The sequence below is a fragment of the Macaca thibetana genome, chromosome 1 (genome assembly GCF_024542745.1).
Source record: "Macaca thibetana thibetana isolate TM-01 chromosome 1, ASM2454274v1, whole genome shotgun sequence".
NCBI lineage: Eukaryota > Metazoa > Chordata > Mammalia > Primates > Cercopithecidae > Macaca > Macaca thibetana.
In genome coordinates, this window is record NC_065578.1 from 56,287,736 (window position 1) to 56,310,089 (window position 22,354).

A 22,354-nucleotide genomic window follows, 5' to 3' on the forward strand; every position below is an offset into this window, starting at 1 on the left:
AGTGAAGGAGAAGTATCTTTTAGGCTTGAGCTAGCTACCTACACCATTGTTCTATAAGAAGTAAGAATTTGAGTTTATTCCATAGGTCCCTTTGACACTTCTCATCTCATTTAACTTAAAATCTTTGCAACAACTCTAAGAAATTGGTATTACCATCTCTACTTTAAATAGGAGAAAGTGGGGCTCAGAGATGTTAGGGACTTTGCCCAAATCTTCAAAGCTGGTAAGTGGCCAGGTTCAAACCCAGCTCTTTCTGGTAGCCAAACAAGACATCTATTATTAATAATGTGAGCTAACATGGACTGGGTGCTTCCTATGTGCCAGGCACTATTCTAAACATTTGTGTCTTATACACATTCTCATGCAATCCTCAAGACAGGTCCGTCAGGTAAGAACTCAGTGGGTCCCATGTTGCAGAGGAGAAAAATATCTCTGGCAGTAGAGATATTTGCCCTAGAACACCTGTGACCCTGAGGCCCTTGGACAGAGTAGTTTGTGTGATTCAGCTCACTCTGTGAGTGCAATCCGTGAATGGGGAAGCCAAAAGCTTGAGCCCAGGGAGTTTGCCATTTGACTGCTACATTATTCAGACAGCTGTTTCAAGTGGGCCTTTTCTTTGACATCACATCCTATGTTCCCAGAAGCTCATGTACACTCTTGCAGAAAACAGAACTGAGTGAGCATGGCTGTGTCGGTGGTACACTTCCAGAGCTGCTCTTGCAAGCTTCACTGTGCAAGTAGCCAGCGAAGAATGTCATTTCTTTGCTCCTGATAACTGAGCTCCATCTAAAAGAAATCCACTAAGAATGCCTACAGAGTCCTTGTTAATGAGGGCCAATAAATTACCAGCCCTCACTTTTGTTTTTACTAGCTCACCCTTTACTGAGCAAAATGAAGAACATTCTGTTGCCCGTAATTCACTGCTCACTACGGGCACTTAGCACAGTTGAACCGCAGCTGCCTCTCAATTATCCCTGCAAACGGAGAAGAAGCGGTGGAATGGATAAACCCAAACTGTGCATAATTGAAAACGTTTTTCTACTTGGCTCTCCCATGGGTGAGATATCAATCTGCCTGTTTGTCCTTTAAGATTTATCTCAGCTGGGATATCTTCTTGGCAGCCTTGCCTGATTCTCTAGGCCTTGTTTGGAGCCTTCCCCTGTACTCTTGTAACCTCTGATGCATTCTTTCATTAAAAAATAAAAGTTGCTAAGTATGTATTATGTGTCATGCATCATGCATTCCCTGGGACAATGATGGTGAACATGATGGATACGGCCCCTGATTTAACAAAGCTCCTTGTCTTATTGCGGGAGATGGAAAAGTAATCAGACTACTGAAATAGAGTGTAAAGTGTGCTTTATCTCATCATGAGGGTTATTGCACCACATTGTAACTGTTCCAGGGTCTATAAGCTTGCTGAGGGCAGGTTGGGATATTTTATTATCCTTGTAACCACAGCTGTAAATATTGGTGAACAAAGAAATGCCTAATCGCCAAGGATTCAGTCCATGAGGGCTAAGATGCATGGTCCTCGCTGTCATCTGTGCTTAGTTGTTCCATTCTGTTTACACAAAAGGCTTCAGTAACACAATATTTTAGAGAAATAAAAGTTTCAGACCAAAAGGAACCAGAAGACTGGTGGTTCCAAATCCTGGGTCTGCCACAGGCTGCGACTCAGAGAGTCCCTTTGCTCTCTGAACTTCAGTTGCCCCATCTGCCCAGTGTGAGCATCTAAGGGGGCTGTCTATAAACTTCTGAGGGTGGGGGCCATGCCATGGTCACCATCCCATCCCCGTGCCGGATGCATGTGATTTTCCATGTGTCCAGTCATTTATTTGTTCTATAAATAATCATTTTTTTTTTTTTGGTATGAACAAGCGAATAGATGTTAAATTACTCTAAAAACAGCACATTACATACTATACATACAGAAGACACTTTTACTTTTATTTTGGCAGCATGTTAATTAATAGTATGGAGAGGCAGTTCCAGGCTTTGTTGGGTAACATTTCCTGGTGACTCATCATCATTTAAAAATAATGATACTTGACATGGATTGGATGGTTAACAGCGGTTTTTGAATGAATGAACTTGGAAAATGGCCATGTGGAAGGCTGATGTCTCGCTTATATAGGAAGCCTGTTCAGGTATTGAAGAACACTAGATTTAGAATCGGAGGTTCTGACTTTGTATTCAGCACCTAAATTGAGGGAACTTGATTTTCTTATGTTCAAAATGATAGTCATTGTAGCTATTTTTCCTATGTCACCATTATTGGAAGGATCAAAATTAAGTGATGTGTAAAAATGTTTTGTATTGGGAGGCTGATAATTTTAATACAGCCGATAACTTTTTCTGAGGCATGCAAAGCAAAAGGCAGTTATTATTATTACTATAATTGGGAAAACAAGACTACTCAAAAAATCTCCAAAAAAGAGGTTACATTTACTCAAAAGCCTCCGTGTCCCTTTTGTTGGAGTTACAAATAGGAAAGTGAAGCAAGCTTGAGGATTTCTGCTAGGCCCTGTGACAACATGTGGTGAGCAAGTTATATTCTGTTTCACTTAAAACATGATCATAAGACATCTTCAACAGCATCTGAAACTGAAAACACGCAAAGAAGGAGGAGAAACTCACGTTTACACAGAACCTACTATGAACCAACTGCTCTCCTCCTCGTTTTACGTTTTCACATCACTGCTAGGAGCAGAGACTATATTATCCCCATTTCATAGCCCAGAAAATTGAGATACAAAAATTATGTTCTCCACTCAAGTTCACAAAAGAGTTAAAGGTCTCCAGGACTGTCTGCCTCACTCCAGAAAACAAGGAGGTGAATAAAAGCTGAGACCACTGGCTGGGCCAAGCTGAAGTATTAACAAACACTGCAATTCAGGAGAAATAGCTATGGAACACTCACAAGCCCTTGGAAAAAAAAAAAAAAAAAAAAAGAATGAGGCTCCTAATAGCAGCCACTTAAAAGCCCAGCCTTATCTTCAGGCCCAAAAGCTTATCTCTTATTAAGTAAATTGAGCCCCAGCAGACTGGCAAAGGAGGAGAAGAGAATGACCAGAGGTTTTTCCAATAGAAGGAGATAAAATATTCATTCCCTTAAATGGTAGCTTCCTGTTAATGATGGACAGATGGGAAGATGTGGAGGTCAGAGCTGTTAAAACAAGTGTGATTTTTAGATAGTGACTTGAAAGGGACTTAGAATCTAATTGTGAAACTCAGAATCAGGGGATTCTGAGCCGAGAGCAGCCTCAGGATTTATTTCTTTATTTACAGAGGTCAGAGGGACCTGCAATGGGGACTCTACCTCTTGCTAGCTCTGGGACCCTGGGCAAGATACCTTATCTCTGTGAGCCTCACTTTCCTTATCTGTAAGGTGGGAATAATGATTCAAGCCACATGGGGTTGTTGTGAGACATAAGATATTGCACTTAAACCCCATTCACAGAGCTGGCCCACCATCAGCGCATGTGCACATGCAAATTTTCCCACCTCCACCATTTCTGAGTCTTATTATCCTGTAAAACAAGCCAACATGCTTCTCTTAAAAAAAAAAAAATCAAAGTCCTATGGTAAAGCAGTAATTGCAAAAAACAGAAAAGGGTCTTGCCTGAGAGAGCCCTGTATTTTACTTGCTCATTTTACAGATGAGTAAACTGAAGCCCAGAGAAAAAAAAAATACTTGACAATTCAATTAATGGCTGAGTGGTACTTGTACTAAAATACTGAATCCACACAGCCAGACTCCACTTTCTGTGACCCATGATGACACCTCTTCTTTCCATTCTACACATGAGCTTGTGAGTTAGGGAAAAACTGTTCATCTGTTTTATAAAGGGAGAAACTAAGTGCCTTGCCCACTACCACTCAGCCAAAGGTAGTTGGCAAGAGAGCCTGGACTACAACCCAGCTCTCCACCAGCTAAAGCAGGTCTTTCCAATACACTAGGATGTCTCCCTCCCCACTGGGCCCTGACTGCAGTCCCACAGGGCTCAACGGGAGCCCTGCCAACTATAGTTAAGTCTGGATTCAGAAACCTCTAATACTGCAAAGCTTCCTTTTATTCAAAAGGGGCCTTCTCTTCCCAGGATGATTGGTTAATGGATTTTTCCTCCTTATATTCAGATACTGTAAGGTTGTATATACTTTAAAATCTGACACTCAGGACAAATGTAACTTTTCTTATTAAAGATACTTGGTAAGCCACGACTTTCAACAAAACCTCAAAGCACAACCTCACATTTGAATGGAATCCAGATAGATCCAGTGGAGAGAAATACTCAGATTATTACTCAACAAGGCTGACAACTTTAAAACAAGTTTTTGGTAGAACTAACATTATATTTTAGTCATTTAGAATTCTATGCATTTGATAGAAAATGAAAATGTTTTACTTTTATTATATAAGTAATAAAAACCCAAGGCAGAATAGAGCACACAACTAACAAAATCAAAATCACTTATTAAATACATTAAAATTTTTTCTTCTCCTATAATGTTTCTATTTCAAATTGGGACTACAATACTAATGAGTGAAAAGTTGCAGGTCATCATATCTATTTGATGTGCTGCTATGCTGCAATTACACAGACACTTTGGTGGAAGACCATGGCAGAAGGAGCCAGAGCTTCGCCTTCACACCCATGCCTGGGTTTGAATCTTGGCTCTAAATAGTTGTACAACCCCGAGAAAGCTACTCGGCTTCTCTGAGTCTCACCCTATAAAAACAGAACTAAAATATCTAGTTTATAATATCTTCGTGAGAACTAAATGAGTTTAAAAAGTTTCGTTTTCTTTGCACAATTAAAAACAAGGGTAAAGCCTTTAGCTGTACTTTCATTCAGTTAATATTCTCAATGTTGTTTTCACATAGCATTTGAAATTAAATTTGTGCTTTATTTTCAGCAGTGGAGTTGGCTTAAGAAATTTGTTGAGCAAAATTTTTTGAGAAATAAAGGATCCTAATTGTACAACGGACACCAGCTCTCCAATGTATTACCTTGGTAAAATGGAACATTTTATTTTTGCTTCTACTTAAAATAGTTAAGATCCATTCAAAAGTGAAACACTGTACCTAACTGGCTATTAAACATCAACAACAAGGCATGAAAACTACTGGGAAATTCCTGAGGAACTAGAAGCCAATTCTCTCAAAGATATTTTAACAAGCCTGGAATGACCAACAGAATCCTTGGTTCTTTAGACTATCAGTGTATTTACGCATTTACTAGTAGTGGTGCAATGGTAAGAGAGGCAAGCAATTTTATACCTGATAAATGTTTTCTTCCGTTTCGGGATCACGGATTGGCTCGTGTCCAGCCTCAAACACAATGTACTATTACAGGAGCAGCCAGAAAGGAAAGGTCAGAGGTGAAAAAGAAGAAAGGAAAAACAAGCATTTGGAAATTAAGATACAAATCACAGTGAGCATTTAAGAAGCAGGCACAAGAGAAAACACCTTAAAGACACAACTGAATTATTGAAACAAAATGTACCTTGTACATTCCTGCCTTTCCTAAGGAAAACTGCACAGGTCTGCTGGTCAGTATTTCAGCAGTGATTGCATTGAGCCTCTGCAGATCTTTCTGGAGATATAACCTCTTCGTTCAATGGCAATTTGTCTCAGTAATATCTGAATACGTTGGTAGTGATGAGTATGAATGCTCTCTCATTGGAATGCCTGGGATCCCACACTTTGTAAAGTATGGGTTACAGTTGAGGGGCATCCCTTTTCCCCTAAGGCTCAAAATCCTAAACAAACTCTGAAGAGCTCGGAAGCCCCAAACTCCTTTATCCCATAAATATCACCTTATTTTACATTCTCACTTTAAAATACATTAAATCAATGTTTCCACATGCATGTTTTAGACTCTGCAGGACTGAGACATTTCAAAAAGGCTATTATTCTTCATTCTGTGCAAGCCAGTGAGCCAGAGGGTGAAGTTCATATTATATACAAATCCTCGGCCCTCAGTATTCTCAAGCAAGAGCGTGTCATTACGTGCATCTTTGGCTTTGGTTTGCCATATACACTAGATACTTTTTCCACTTCAAGTTATCTATATTATGTTACTTTCATTGTAGCAGTACCAGCTTTTTGTGTGAAAATATGCATTTATATAAAATATGTATGTGACACACACACACACACACACAAAGAACACCTATGCATCCCAGTTAGAACTGTAAGTTCAAGATTTTCCTTTGTGTTCAAAAAGTCATTTTTTTGGGCTTCTCTTTCTCCTTGAGAATAAGCACAGGGGAGGGAGAGGCTGTCTTTTCCCTTTATTTCTGCATCTCTGTTTGAACAAACCACATACTTGACCCCAAGAGAGATCATTTCTCTACCCACCACTGAGCTGCAGATCTTGAAGAGAGTCCAGAGAAAGCTAGGGGCAGAAGTGTCTTTAAGGTCACTCTTTCCTTCCTCCCAACAGTTCCTATGGCATGAGCCAGGTAATCGGAGGGTCAGCTTGCCCCATCGGGGGTCAGAGAGCCCTCCTCGTAGCCTTTCTAAAGCTTAGAAACCATCCTTTGGGTCTGTGCTGAAATGTTACCAAAACGTCAGCCCCCACCTCTGGTTCTTAACTCAGAGAAGCCACCTCATTATTCATATTCTCTCTAATGAACTCAGAATATTCAAGAGACTCTTGAAAACATTCAGCTCTGGGATCAAACTTCTACAGACTGTGAAGGGGGCCGAGGCAGAGGCAAGAAGGGAGAAGCGGATCTCCAAATCCCAAGATACCGATGCCGGCCAAACTTCTGTTAGTTTTTATGGAAATTTGCTCCTGGAGGGGCTGGCAGCCCTCGCCCTCAGAAATAATCTTGGTCTCTCTCCAGGTTTTGCAGTCAGTGGATTCTTCAGGTTTCTGACAAAATGGCTCTGGCACAGGTCTAGTCACTCTTGAATCTAAAACCCCAACTAGTTTCAGAAATTACCTGGTACACAGGATCTTCAACATCCTCTTCCAATATTGTCTATTGCAGAATAAGGAGAGGGAGGGTAAAAAGCAGAGGACATAAAGAAAGAGATGTGAGACTGCATTCAGAAATTATAGGAGAGTAAAGAAACCAGCTCTGGGCAGAAGAGGCTGGTGGGTCATCAAGGCAGAAAAAACACAGAAAAGTCAAAACCCTTAGAGCCACCCCCACCTCCACCCCACTGTTAACGATAGCAAAAGCAATTGTGTTTCTTGGGTCCTCCACCCCTGAAATCTTTCTCTGGATTCGAGATTTCACTTCATCCAACATGTCTAGAGTTTAAGAGAATAAGGGATAATTTCTAATGGCTTGCTTTGGGTACTGTAATTTACACAGGAATCTTTCATCTTCGTTTATTTCTACTTGGCAGCAGGAAGAGAAGGCCCGACTGTCAGTTTTTACATGTGTTTATTTGAAGCCCGATCTGCAGCGCAAGGATAAATTCACAGGTATACCTGGTACACAGCTTGTTCACACTGCTTATCCTTTTGTGCCTTTTTTTCTAATTCTTCTCTTTGCTTCAATTCATAAATGAGTTGAAAGAGATCTCTCAAGTCCAGAATAACAGGTTCAGCCTGGAGTGAAAGGTGGTAAGGCACATCATAAGGGAATGGTACTGAGATGCAGCAACCAATTTTTGTTTTTGCAGCGACAACCCGCAGCCCTTCCTTTTTCTATTAATCTGAAAGCATTCCATTCTTAATTAATTCTACCTTGTTTATACTGGTTTAGCAAATTGCATCTAGGCTAAAGTTCATTTCTTCAACTAATTTCAACTAATTATATTTGCAAATTCATAATAATCATAAGCATCAAAGGCATTGCTTTTATTTATTAGTGATTTAGAATACAATAAAATTAGAGTAGGCCTTATGCAAAACAGCTATTTGTTTTCTCTTATTTTCTTTTTAAATGAGGCTATGAACACAAGGCAACTTATTTGTACACGGTGCCTCCATCCAGTTTAATCAGAAAGGAAAATAATTAGTCATTAGGAAATACCCATTAGTAAAAAAAAAAAAAAAAAAAAAAAGAAAAAGAATAAACTGGATGGGTATGAGCATGTTTCCTTGCTTCAAGGCTGTTTATCTTTTCTAGATGGGAATGTGAGCATCAACTTCAGTGGAAATGCATTGCTTGGTCATATCTCAGAGCGCGCCCTCAAAGACCAACGGAGTCACAGGACTGTCCTCCCAGAGTTCCAAGGGAAGGCTCCCTTCTTGGATAGGGATACTCACCGCCTGGGCTGTTTTTATGGCCACAAATCTGTGATTCCCTTCCTTCCCACAAACATATCCAAAGGCCCGGTGATCTGTAATGTCCTTTGCAATGTAGGATATTTCATGAACAGCATGATGATGCTGAAGGGCCTATCAGAGAAAAAAATGAAGAACATATTTCAGGGGACTTTCCCTTCGAGCTGTTGATCAATAAGAAATGTGTTTCAGCTATGTGTGAACAGGCCCGAAGGGCTTTGGAAAAGCTGTTTAGTCCAGATGGAAAGAAAAAGAGCTACGCCTGCCCTTGAGAAATGGAGGCTTCTCTCTACGGTCTTAATCCTGTGACCAGAGAGAAACACAGGATTGTTCATATGCTGAATAAGCATCTGCAGTGGTGGCTTTATTCAGCTTGCTAGAGCCAGCGTTTAGTTCAATGGGTAGGCTTCTATTTGATCTTGTTTTCATGACACATCCCAGTCCAACTTTTGGATTGATATTTAATTTACTTAAATTCTCAGGGACTCTGTGCGCTGTGGTGGAGGATGTACACTGTACAACTCCAGGGAGTATTGTTAACACTCATAGAACTATAGATGTGCATGGTGACAACACTTTTCCAGCAGATGGTGATAGAGTGTGTTGAGGAATAAATGCCTTTCTCTGTTTTGTCCAAAGTCACCACTGGGGGTAGAGGTGGGGCTATGCATATCTCTCAGGCTTTTCATTGCTAGGTCTCTCTGTCTGCAACATCAACTCTTTTTATTCACTTGTCCACATCCTATTTCTCTTTCAATGGCCATAGGAAATAGTATCACCTGTGTGAAACTTCCTCTGAACAAGGCTTGCCTTCTCTCTCCCTGGGGAAATAATTCCACCCTCATTTGTGTTTCTGTAGAACTTTACTTTCTAATGACACTGAACTGATGAATTCCTTCAATGTTGGTCCCTGGACTTCCTTACTCTCACAGGTCTTCCTTCTCTGATATACTTGCATGATTCCTTGTCTGTCTTTCCCACCTGGTTCTGTCTTCCTTATCCCTGTCATCCTAGCACCTTGCACTATGGCTGGATTATAGTTGTTGAACTAAAGTAAACTGAGATTGATAATTAGTCATTTGAAAATCTTTTATAGTTGACCTTTGTGCCTTCATTATCTGAGCTTCAACAGATAATGTTCACCATCCTATAGGGTAATGGTGATCTTTATGGTTATTTTCCTATACTAAACCTACTTAAAACAATCCTCATTCAACAGGACTCTGTAAAGGCTTGTATATTCATCTGGGTGCTCATGGTATGTTTAAAGTCCTTATAAAGAGCCTTTTCATTATACTGGGTATTAGGAGGCTTGAATTCTAGCTACTGTGTAAACACAAGGTACCCAGTGTATCCCTGTGTACCTCAAATTTAACCCTCTAGTAAATGGGAGGTATGTACCAGATCAATGGCTCATAACCCAAAGCCCTAGATCCTTAGGGATCATTCAGTGTAATAAAAAGAGGCCCCATGCAATTTTCAAAATCTCAAAAGCTAAACAGAAATCTATAATTACTCCTAATAAGTCTATACTTTTCTATGTGCATGCAAATGAAAATGCCAAGTTTATTTGGAATTTCTTTTTTTTGAGACAGGGTCTCACTCTGTCACCCAACCTGGAGTGCAATGGTGCCATCTTGGCTCATTGCAACCTTCACCTCCCGAGTTCAAGTGATCCTCTTGCCTCAGTCTCCTGGGTAGCTGGGACTACAGGTATATGCCACCACAGTCAGCTCATTTTTTTGTAGAGATGGGGTTTCGCCATGTTGCCCAGGCTGGTCTCAGACTCCTGGGCTCAAGCGATCCACCTGTCTTGGCCTCCCAAAGTGCTAAAATTACAGGTGCAAGCCACTGCACCTGGCCATTTATTTGGAATTATATCAGCTAAGTGTTGCTAATATTCCTTAACTCATATTTGAGTATATTCTCTTACTGGCAATTAGTTATGGTTTAAATAGTCCAAATAGGAAAATGGATGATTACAAATGCAGTTTTTTTGGTAGAAAGAATCTTCCCCATTACTGAGTCCATGGAGGGAGAGAGAAATGTTAACACAGGAGAAGTTAGTTACAAAAACATTGGGAACCACTGGAGTAGATACTCTCTAAGCTCTTATTCTATCTTCCCAAATCCTTTTAAGCCATTAGGACCCCCCACTACAAAATCAGCCTCCTGGTACAGTGGGCCTCTGGCTTTCACGATGGTCATCGCCTAGATGACCACTGATCTAAAATGTCCACCTCTTGGCCGGTTGCAATCTTTCCAGGCATTTGACCTCATAAATCATTTTTTGCAGTAGAATTTTCTGCCTTACCTTAAATTTCCAGGGTCTGACTATTCACTAACCTTTCTGACTACTCTTAGAACTCCCTCTTTGGCTTCATGCTTGCCCACCCTGCCCACTGCCCACTGGACATCATGCTTTAATGGTGGCATGACTGCCCAGTTACCCTAGTCCCTCCAGTGGAAATAAAACGAATGTGTGAGTCTAATGGTTTTTGACACAAATAAGTTGGCGGAGAAGGACATATTTGCTAGCAAAATAATTAGGATCCATTAATTTTTGTTTTATTAAGAGGACATATTTAGCTAGCAGAGGAAAATTGCTCAAAGAGTGGTAGCTTTTTCATGGTGTTAATGATGTAAAATTGATGAGATTTACATTCGCGCAACATGGGGGCATTGATTTACAGGCTTTTGTGCGCTAGAATGGTAGCCAGCAGGGAAAAGTGGGAGACAAAGACGTTCTTCTCTTCCTTTCCTGAAAGTATCTCTCTCTCTGCACAATGTGGAGAATGTTATCCACGTTTCCTATTAAATCAAAGTTTGACGACAGTGCCTTATTGATTGCCAAGTAGAATATTGCTCTAAAATTAAACTGCGATTAGAAGTCTTCCTGGTGGAATTAGATTTGGAGATGATTGTGCAATGGTAAAATATCACCTACCAGGCAAGACAGCAGATGGAGATGTTTTAATTTATCTGGGAATCCTCATTAAGTGTTTTAAAATCAAAACATTTTTAATGCCTGATGATACCTAATACTGCCTTGCAGAGTGTAGCTGTGTGTGTGAGCATGCAGTGCTTAAAGATATTTGTAACGTTATTCTCTCTCATAGTTAATTTTATGACATGTTAAAAAGGATTGCTCTGAACGTGTCTCATTCATTCGGAAATGAGTCAGTGAGGGGATATGTCTTCCTTCTCTCCAACCTTAACCATGCAGACGTAACATAGATACTTAGAAACACAAATACATTAGAATTCTGCTAATCCCACAATTGCATTATCACATTCGCTTTAGAAACTTAAGAGTGTATCATGAAAATTCTTGTTCACTGAGCCTCAAAATTACCCCACGTCTTCAAGTAGACTTTATCAGCACAATCAAAGACAGTTGGAACCTTAAACATCAATCCTGAGTTTATTCATGAAGGGACTGAAGGTCAGAGATTGAAATGCCAGGACCAATACTAAACCCAGGTGTTTTTCCTACTCAGGATAACAAAGCATTGAAAAAAGGAAACCCGATTACATAGAATCAAAGTCTCCTTTCCTTAGACTTTTGGCTCTCTCAACCAACAACAAAAAGATGATCCCTTGATAAGTTGGGATGAGGAAGGCAAGGGAAGAAGAGAACTGGGTAAGGGGAGAGAACTGAGAATGTTCTAGATTCAGGCAGGTATCCGAGGTCAGGGAGGGTCATAAATCAGAAGGCTTGGGGTAAAGGCCGGCCACCCGGCTCTCAAAGAAAAAGGTCAAGACAGCACGGCCCTGAAGTTTACTCTCAGGAATTGGCTGTCTCTGGCACCTGTTGAGCATCCGTAGGCAGCAAGGTGAGGTGCAGCCTTTGGTCCTAGTGTGTCCAGAACTGGTGGGTTCTTGTCTCACTGACTTCAAGAATGAAGCTGCGGACCCTCGCAGTGAGTGTTACAGTTCTTAAAGATGGTGTGTCCTGAGTTTGTTTCTTCTGATGTTCGGACGTGTTCAGAGTTTCTTCCTTCTGGTGGGTTTGTGGGCTCGCTGGCCTCAGGAGTGAAGCTGCAGATCTTTGCAGTGAGTGTTACAGCTCTTAAGGTGTCGTGTCTGGAGTTGTTCGTTCTTCCGGTCCAGAGTTGTTCATTTCTCCCGGTGGATTCGTAGTCTCACCTTCCTCAGGAGTGAAGCTGCAGACCTTCACAGTGAGTGTTACAGCTCATAAAGGCAGTGCAGACCCAAAAAGTGAGCAGCAGCAAGATTTATTGCAAAGAGCGAAAGACCAAAGCTTCCACAGCATGGAAGGGGACCCGAGCTGGTTGCCACTGCTGGCTGAGGCAGCCTGCTTTCATTCCCTTGTCTGACCCCACCCATATTCTGCTGATTGGTCCATTTTACAGAGAGCTGATTGGTCCGTTTTGACAGGGTGCTGATTGGTGCATTTACAAACCTTGAGCTAGACACAGAGCGCTGATTGGTGCATTTACAATCTTTTGGCTAGACATAAAAGTTCTCCAAGTCCCCATCCTACTCAGGAGCCCAGCTGGCTTTGCCTAGTGAATCCTGTGCAGGGGCCACGGGTGGAGCTGCCTGGCAGTCCCCTGCGGCACGCCCCCACTCCTCAACCCTTGGGTGGTCCATGGGACCGGGCACCGCGGAGCAGGGGACGGCGCCCCTTGGGGAGGCTCCAGCCTCGTGGAAGCCCACTGGGGCGGGGGCGCTGGGGCATGGTGGGCTGCAGGTCCCTAACCCTGCCCCGTGGGGAGACGGCTGAGGCCCAGCGGGAATGCGAGTGCAGCACGGTCGGGCAGGCAGTGCTGGGGGACCCAGCGCACCCTTCACAGCTGCTGGCCTAGGTGTTAAGCCCCTTACTGCCCCAGTTCCGGCCAGCGCCTCTCCCTCCACACCTCTCCACAAGCAGAGGCAGCCAGCTCTGGCCTCGGCCAGCCCAGAGAGGGGCTCCCACAGTGCAGTGGTGGGCTGAAGGGCTTCTCAAGCATGGCTTGAGTGGACTCTGAGGCCGAGGAGGCACCGACAGCGAGGGCTGCTAGTTGTTATACCCACTAGGGTATAACAACTGCTCCATCCCAGGAGTGCTTCTGTGGTCAGTTCCTGGGGCCTTGCAGGTAGTTCCAGAGGTGGCTGTGAGAACAACCAGAGAATACCAGCCGGAGTGGAGGCAGAGGGTGAAAAAAAAGGCAGATGTTGGTTGCCCCTCTTCCACATTTCCTTTTGAAAGCAGTTATTGTCTTGGGAAAACTTAGTCTAGATATTAAACTACTGCCAAAAGCAAAGCAGGTATTTGTCTTAAAAGTAGAGCCTTCAGTAACACCCTAGCTCTCTGCCACAGCTTCATGTATCCCTCCCGTCCTGAACTCTTTTTCGCATCATGGTCTAAAAGTCATCACTAAAGAATTCCAAGGACAATCCAGGTATCAATGTCCTCAATCCATTCTGACCTTCCTATGCATGAGCTTCAGGTAACCTGTGCTGCAAATAATCGGAGGAGCTCTTTACTCTCTCTTTGAATTTTGTACTTTCCCACCTCTGTGCTATTACTCACATGGTTTTCTCTGCAGATGCCCTGGCCTGCGCTTCATCAGCTCACAGAACTATAGTGTACCTATGACTGAAGGCAGAGCTCTGACATATTGCCCATCCAAGGAACCTACCCTGATACCCCATTTCCCTGAGTAATAATTCCCATCCCTAGATCTCACTGCATTATATTTGTCCTACGCAGGATGCTTTGTACTTCTTTCGCATTTATCCATTCATCCAGTTACTCACAGCATGTGTATTTATTGAGTGCCTATTATATTGCTGGTTTCCTGCTATGTGCTATGGCTGCACAGATGAGTAAAACACAGTCCCTTCTTCAAGGAGTTCACAATCTCATAAAACAGGTAGGCAAAGAAACTAGCAATCACAATATAATACAACAAGCTTTATATTAAAAGTGTACCCAGTGTGTCACATAGGCTTAGGGCAGGAATGGGGGAAGGGCATCAGAGAAGGCTCGACAAAGGGGGTGACCTTGAATTGAGGCTCCAAGGATAGACGGGAAATCTCCAGAAAATAAGGAAGAATGGGCATTTTAGACAGAACTGAATGTGTGAAGGCAGCTAGGTTCTGAGAACAGGACCTTGTTGGGAACATCTATGCACATGTTTTCTCTCTCTCTCCTTCAGGAATGTTAGGCCCTTCAGAGAAAGATCCACCTCTGGTTCTTCTTAATCTTACCCCCTCTCCTAATACTGCACCTTCTGAACAGTAAGTGCTACAGAAGGCAGGCAGGGAGGAAGAAAGAAAGGAAGTACAGGATGAAAGGAATGAACGGGGAGGAAGAAAAGAAAGAAAGAAAGACCAAGTCACCTTAAGATAGGCCCTACATATGCTGGATGTTCAATACATGTTCAATGAATAAATGACTCAGGTTAATTCATAACATTTCACATAGGATTCATTCTGTGAACAGAGAATTTCTTATCTGATCATCATTAAATCTTTTTTTCTTTGTATTTCCATGAGCCATTTACCAATGTTTAAATGAAGTATCAAATTGTTTGGAGGGTTACTGTCTGACAGAATAAATTACAGAGAAGACTTAATTTGTAGTATGGTTCAATACAGCCAATTAAATACAGTATGGATTAGAAAGTCATCTGCTGAAGATTTTACCATTAGTTGTTTTTTTTTAAGAATAAATTCTACCCTATTTTTGCCTTCATATTATTTGTGTGTGTGTGTGTGTGTGTGTGTGTGTAAGAGTGTATGCTTTCCCAAGGAAATACTATTCACAGGAAAAATACCCAACAGGAATCAAGTGAGTTAACAACAAAACAAAAAAACAGAAAAGCAGAGAGACACAGAATAAAAATAGATACATGAAAAAACAGTACTTCATACTACAAGCAATTACAGTAGTTAAAACCTCACAAGACAAAGGGAGGCCCAGGCTCATTACAAAGGCCTTTCTCTTTTCTAACATATTTTTGGATGTGCTTGCTGCATCGTGGTGCCAATGAGGCAACCTCTGCACCAGCCCCCAGGCACCCCATCATCAAACGCTCAATAGAGCGGGTCAGAGTGAAGTGCTCCCTGGGTTGGCATCCTGAAATCTAGAAGTTTTTACTCAAGGACAAGACCAGATTTCCAAATAACGTAGTCTCTTGCTGAAGAGGCAGTGTAATAATGGAGGAAAGATATGGACTCTGGAGCCAGAAGAAATGCAATTCAAATACAAGCTCTACCATTTACTAGATGTGTAGCTTTGCACACATGACTTTAACTTTCTGAGACTTCTTTTCTCTTTTTGTATAATACAAAGAATGAAATGGGAACCCAAAATGCTGTTGGAAATATTAAATTGGTTCATACAAAATAGATAGAAATGAGATACCAGTTTTCCCACCAGAATGAAAAATACAGAAAAGATAATACCCAGTATTGACTAAAGTGTGAGGAAACATGTAACGTAAGGATGATAATAGTATCTCTCTCATGGTGCTGTTATGAGGATGAGTAAATTAATATATGTAAAGTGACCAGAATAGTGCAAGGCACATTTGTAAAGGTTGGTACCTGTCAGCCATTATAGGTGTTTTGTTATTGGTGGAAGTTGTGATTTGCTGCAACTTTTCTGCAGGGCTGCTTGGCAGTATGTTTCAGAGCTTTAAAGATGTGCATACACTGGGTCTATGATTCTTCTTTATTTATCCAGAAAGAACATGATATCTGGGCAAAAACTTGAGTACAAAATATTCCCTGCAGTGCTGTTAGTATGGTGAAAAGTTAGAAATGTCCAAAATGTTGAGCATTAGCTGACTGGCTGAAGAAAATGCATTTGCTATAAGATGAAATAGTACATAGTACTGAAAAAATTATCTTGTGGAACTATGTATTTTTTGCTGTGACAATACAATCACAACATTCTGTTGAGTGAAAAAAGCATATTATAAAATAGTATGTTCAATATGATCCTGTTTTTGAAAAAATGTACACACATCCATATATGTGTACATAACAAGAGTTCTCTCTTGAGTGGTGGAATTACTAGTAATTTTCTTCTTATTTATGCTAATTTTTGCTACAATCAAGATGCTATTTAATAAAGAAAAACATAAGATGGTTTTTTCTTTCGTATTCGAATTTAATGCATGCACCATCACCTCACCCTCCTTGAGCCCATTCAGTCTCCCTCATTCTTATCCCCCATAACCAAGTCCGTCTTGTCAATATCACCTTCCAAATAACTTTCACTTTGTCTACTCCTCTCCATCTCTACCAGCAGATGCCAGGTCACGCAGCTATCATTTCCTGTCTGGATTACTGCAGTATCCTCAGTCCTTCCTCATCTACTTATGCTGGCCTCTCCTCTGATAGTCATACCACAGGATGAAGAGATTAAGAAAACCTGGCAAATCTGATACATCTTTCTAGTACTTAAAACACAGCAAAAGCTACCCATCACTCTTAGAGTAAAGATCAAAATACTTGCCAGGGCCTGCAAAGCCCCTTGTATGACCTGGCTGCTTCCCCATGCTGACTCACTACATGCTCCTTTGTTCCCCACGACCTTGGTGTTTTACAGTCTCTCAAATGCACCACGCTCAGGTTTTTGCATATGCTGTTCCAGTTACCTAGAAAGCTCAACTCCTTTCCCCCATTCAGATCTCAGCAGAGATGTCTCTTCTCTTTGCAAGTTTCCTTGACCTTCCAGCAGAGACCAGGTTCCCGTGACACAAGTCCTCTCTACTTCCTCGACTTTTCCACTGGGAGTGGGAGAGACCCCTCAGGTTGCCATTATGTACGGGGATGAATTGATCAGTGTCTGTCTCCACTACTAGAGGCCGCTCCAGGCAGGCAGCAGCAACATTTTATTTTCTTATCATCTTAGCCTAAGGATCAAGTACAGTGCCTGACATACGATAAGGGTTTTGTACATCTATGCTTTTACTGTTGTAGTAAAATATACATAACATACAATTTACCATTACCATTTGAACCATTTTTAAGTATACAGTAATGTGGCATTAAGCACATCTACACTGTTCTGCAACTATCACTGCCATTCATCTCCAGAAAATTTTTGTCTTCCCAAACCCATGCTACCATTAAACAACTCCCCATTCCCTACTCCTCCCAGTCCCTGGCAACTGCCATTCTCCTTTGTCTCTGTAAATTTGTCAGTAAACATTATTATGAATGAGTCTGTCAGCAGGATTCTGTGTCCAGGTCTCTCTCTAAACTCCACTGACTCCCTATCCGTTTTCCTCTCTAAGCCTTTGTTTTGTCAACAATTAAAATGAGGAGGTGGAATTCAGTAAATACTCAACATTTACTCTTTTGTTCTCAACATTTCTTTAATTTCTTTAAAGTTTTTATAACTAGACAACAGCTATAAAAAATCAGCTTCTTCTTAGCAGCTCTCTAAACATACGTTATACACACACCAGTCTAGAAAGATGTGCATGAATTCCTTACATAAAAATAAGGAGATGCACTAGTTAACCAGCTGAGGGTATTTCAGACCTGTGAGTTGGGCTTAAATTTGTCTAACAGGCAAAGTGGAGCCAGGTGTGCTTTATCAATTAGCAATCACCAAAGTGACAACGAAGCGTATTTTGCTAAAGAGAAGTTAAACACACACACACACCTTAAATAAGGAAACTTGCTTCAATGTTAGTTTCCTAACACTGGGGTTCAACTGAAATCTATGTCCCGTGATCAAGGATGTGGCTACGTATAATCACAGTTAGTAACGGGATAGAATAACTGTTCTGTCTCATTCAACTCACATTCATTCCCCAAAAGCCCTTAGGTGCTAAGGTACACTAGGTTCTGGAGACAGTAAGATGAGTAGGATGCAGTCTTGGCTCTCTAAAGCTGGCACTACATGTGCATATAGGGAAGTGGGGAGCTCCTTATTTTACTAAACATAGAGTTTGTATATTGTGCTGTCCTTTCCCCATTTCCAGAAGGCATGTAGTATATATAGAAGGATTTGAATTCCTCCATCGTTTTGTGGCCATGAACAAGTCACCTTATTTCACTGAGGCTCAGTTTCTTCATCTGTAAAATGGGAATGATTCCTTTCTCATAGGGATATAAGGAAGATCACTTAACATGTCTAGCAGAGCATCTGGTAGATGGTAGGTTCTTTGCACTTTGGGTCTTTCTCCCAGGCAACTGAGTTAAAGTTCTCAATCTAATAACTACATAATTTAATGTTCAAGCACCAAGAGTAGTTTCCTCAGATGAGGACTTCCTTGGAGCTCACAGGATAATGGTCTTGCAGTGGCTAAAGGGTGATGAGAAAAAGAAACACTTGGAAATCAAGTCATCAGAAAAAGAAACGAGCTAAAAGTTAGTTTCAAGCTTTATGATGTCATCTGAGAACCTGGATTCTCTCAGGTTAGATTTTCACTTAACCCTGTAATTTCTTTCTAGTTATGTAAATAAATTCCTTTTGTTGCTCACTTAAGACTTTTTGAGGTGAGTTTTCCATTGCTTGCAACTGAGAGATTTCTGAACAATATAGTAATCATCATTATTGCTACCTTTGACAGGAGGAAACAGGCTCAGAGAGAAGTGACCTGCCCAGGGAGTAGGAGGCTGATCTGGGCTTTGAGCAAGTTTCACTGACATGCAAGTGTATGCCTGGTTTATTGTTAGTAGTAATTAATATTGGAATTATAATCATGAAATGTCTTTGGTTATACATTAAGATAAAGCACAAACATAAATACATTGCTATTAAAAAAAACAAGATTTTCAGTGAAAGAAAAATGAGACACAAATACTTTAAAAACTTAAGAAATAACTCTGTAATGTTAAATTTGAATTGGAAATATCAATACAAACTTGATTGAAAATACATATTCCTAGCACTGTTTGCCAAAAGGACCTAGAAGCAATGAAACCCCAGTAGCTATGAGCACACCTAATATAACTATTTATTATCCAGCTATCTATTTATCTATTGATCTTTTAACCTATCTAGTGAGAGAATCAGAGAAGGCAAATATGGCAAAAGGTTAAGTTTTAGAATTATCCTTTTACATTTTTTGTTTGAGCATTTTCATGATAAGTTGGAAAAAAATTTAAATCTTAGCATGTTCCTTTCTCTCCCTCCACTCCCTCTCCCTTTCTCTGAGAACAGGAGAAACCAAGCTACTGAACACTTCAATGACTTAACTGAAAGTCAGTTGCAGACAAAAGACCTTTATCACTTCCACTTCAGTCAACCATTGGTCCAAAACATAAGGGAGTCTTTAAGAAGACACATGTGCTTAGAAGTGCTTCATGTTAGAGTTGCCAGTTTCCTTTGTTCCTTCTTGTATTCCCATGGCCTGCATCAATACACGTCAGCCAGTATCTTTCTTTTTTTTGTTTTATGTTATTCATATTTTTAAAATTTAATTTCATTATAAGTTCCCGGATACATGTGCAGGACATGCAGGTTTGTAACATAGGTAAACGTGTACCATGGTGGTTTGCTCGCTTATCAACCTATCACCTAGGTATTAAGCCCCCATGCATAGCTATATTTATCCTGATACTCTCCCTCCCTCTGATCCCCCAACAGGCTCCAGTGTGTGTTGTTCCCCTCCCTGTGTCCATGTGTTCTAATTGTTCAGCTCCCACTTACAAGTGAAAACATGCGGTGTTTGGTTTTCTGTTCCTGTGTTACTTTGCTGAGGATAATGGCTTTCAGCTCCATCCATGTCCCTGCAAAAGACATCATCTTGTTCCTTTTTATCAGCCAGTACCTTTCTATTTTCACCAACAACATTTTTCAAAGTTCAGGCTGAGTAAGTATGGCAACAATTTGTACTCCTGACTTTCTGGGCCAGGGGTTGGGTGGGTCGGGGTGCAGATTCCCAAACTCGGAAGATTCTCCAAACATGCATAAGAATTCAGACTTTATTTTCAGTACATTAAAAAAGGGGAGGTATTGCTACGCAGAGTTCCTGCTATATGCTAGGCATTGTGCTAGGTACTCTACATATATAATCCTCATTTCCACTCACCCAACAACCTTGCCTATTATTTTCCCTACTTTACTATGGAGGTACCTGAGACACAGAAGGGTTAAGTAACTTGCCCCAGGTCACATAGCCCATAAGGCAGACCCTGGACTGCTGCCAGGTATGGCTGGCTCCAGACTCCAGGCAGCCTCTGTGCACTTGAATACAGTTTCAAATGTACTTTAATGGCCTATAGTTTCATTCTTCTAAAATTCTTATTTTTATTTCTGTTTCTTTCTGCATGAAGAATCCTAATAACCATTGTGGGTGTTTAGTAATGTAACCAATGATTTTAACATTTTAGCTCATGGTATAAAATTATTATAGAAAGTAGGTAAATGAGTGCGCTTGAATGGAAATGAAACAGCATGTTTTGCCACAAGTCACTGCAGAAACGAGGTCATTAGATTTAATAGAAAATGACTTTTTGTATTGCACCCAGTCTGAAATTAACCTCTGCCTTGGTCACAATGACGTCTTGCATGCTAGACAGAAACTTACAAAAAAGTGAATTGACTAAAACGCAGCCAGTGGAAAGGATGCTGCATTAGGAGTGAGAAGACTGGGATTCCAAGTTCTGGTGCCTTCATTTATAAAATGAGTGGATAGCAGGTGGTGGTCGTGACAAACAATGACTTCTGAGGGTGCTGAGGTAAGACATGATTTGGAGTAGACACAGGTCAGCATCTGAAACCCACATGTGATGTGTGCTACTTTTGTTAACTTGGACAAATCACCTAGCTTCTCTGAACCTTAGTATCCTCATCTGTAAGTTCATTCAATGGGAGTACAAATTAAATGTGATTATGCTGGTAAAGTTCCTAGTGTTCCGCCTGGCACAGAGGTTGTTTAGTAAATGGTAGTTGCTCTCCAGCTCAAATATTCTGCTATCCAAATTGTTTGTCATTGTTAAGTGTTGAATTATGCCCCCAACCCCCATTCATATACTGAAGTCCTAAAATCCAGTACTTCGGAAAGTGACCTTATTTAAAAACAGAGTCATTATAGAAGTATTTATTTAAGATGAGATCATACAGGGTGGCCCACTGATCCAGTATGAATGGTGTCCTTATAAAAGAAGGAAATCTGGGCACAGACATGTGTATGGAGAGAAGGTCATATACAGATGATGGCAGAGATCATGGTGATATGTCCAGAAGAAATGCCAAAGGCTGCCAGCAAACCACCAGAAACTAGGGGACAGGCATGGACCAGTCTTCTGCACAGCCCTCAGAAAGAGCAATCCCTGCAGATAAGTTGATCTGGGATGTCCAGGCTCTAAAACTGTACAACGAAACATTTCTGTTGTTTCAGTTGCCCAGTTTGTGGTACTTTGGAGAAACAGCCCTTGGAAACTAAATACAGCCATCCTCTTATTTCTATCTTCAGTTCCCTTTGTTTAAGGAGTTTGCAAAGATAAACTGTTTATTTGATGAGACAAGGGTTAAAGGAAACCAACATGAAATTAAATTCTACGTATTTTGTCTCATTTCTGCTCCCTCAGTGAGCCTTAATTTTCCAATCTGTAAAATGAAGGGGCAGGAATGATCCCTTCCAGCTCTGCTCTGCTTTTCAATGCAGAGTAACAAACCTTTTTCCTTTTTTATTACTGACAGAACTTGCTACTTAAATCAGAAGCACAGAGTGTAGTGCAGCGCCATGCAATTTATAGCTGCATCCATCCAATTATTTCCCATTTAGTGCTGTGCAGCAGTCCCCAAATACACCACCAAGCCACTGAGGTGGTGGGCTGAGCACTCTGAGTATAAGGATCAATTGTTTCTCTTACACTAATTGGCCCCATGATTTGTTAGGCTGTTGCCTTGGAAAATGAACTGTCAGTAAAAGAAATTAGCACCAGATCGCCCCCTTTTGTGAAAATGCACCAAACACCATTCTGTAGCCATCTCCTTCAACTTACCTTAGGGTCTTAGCAGGCAAAATTGCTACAGATTAATACATTCTTACCCTCAGTTCTACCATTTTCCTGTTAGAGCTGAGGAAACTGAGGTTCAGGGGGATTAAGCAACTTGTCTAATGTTTAATCAATGGTGAAATTCAGCACTGAGGCTGATGGCCAGTCTGATGCCA

The 22,354-nt window shown here is 41.1% G+C and overlaps 1 protein-coding gene across 5 annotated transcripts in view; it reads right to left on the bottom strand.

Moving 5' to 3' along the window:
* Positions 1–22,354, bottom strand: part of DAB1 (DAB adaptor protein 1) — a 1,249,655-nt gene that overhangs the window by 67,612 nt on the left and 1,159,689 nt on the right. For all 5 annotated transcript variants that reach the window (XM_050803918.1, XM_050803884.1, XM_050803904.1 and 2 more), the window contains 4 exons: positions 8,238–8,369; positions 7,455–7,574; positions 6,958–6,996; positions 5,285–5,350 (listed from right to left, as the gene is read on the bottom strand). In XM_050803918.1, the coding sequence (XP_050659875.1) occupies positions 5,285–5,350; positions 6,958–6,996; positions 7,455–7,574; positions 8,238–8,369 (357 nt within the window). The remainder of the gene's footprint in view (positions 1–5,284; positions 5,351–6,957; positions 6,997–7,454; positions 7,575–8,237; positions 8,370–22,354) is intronic.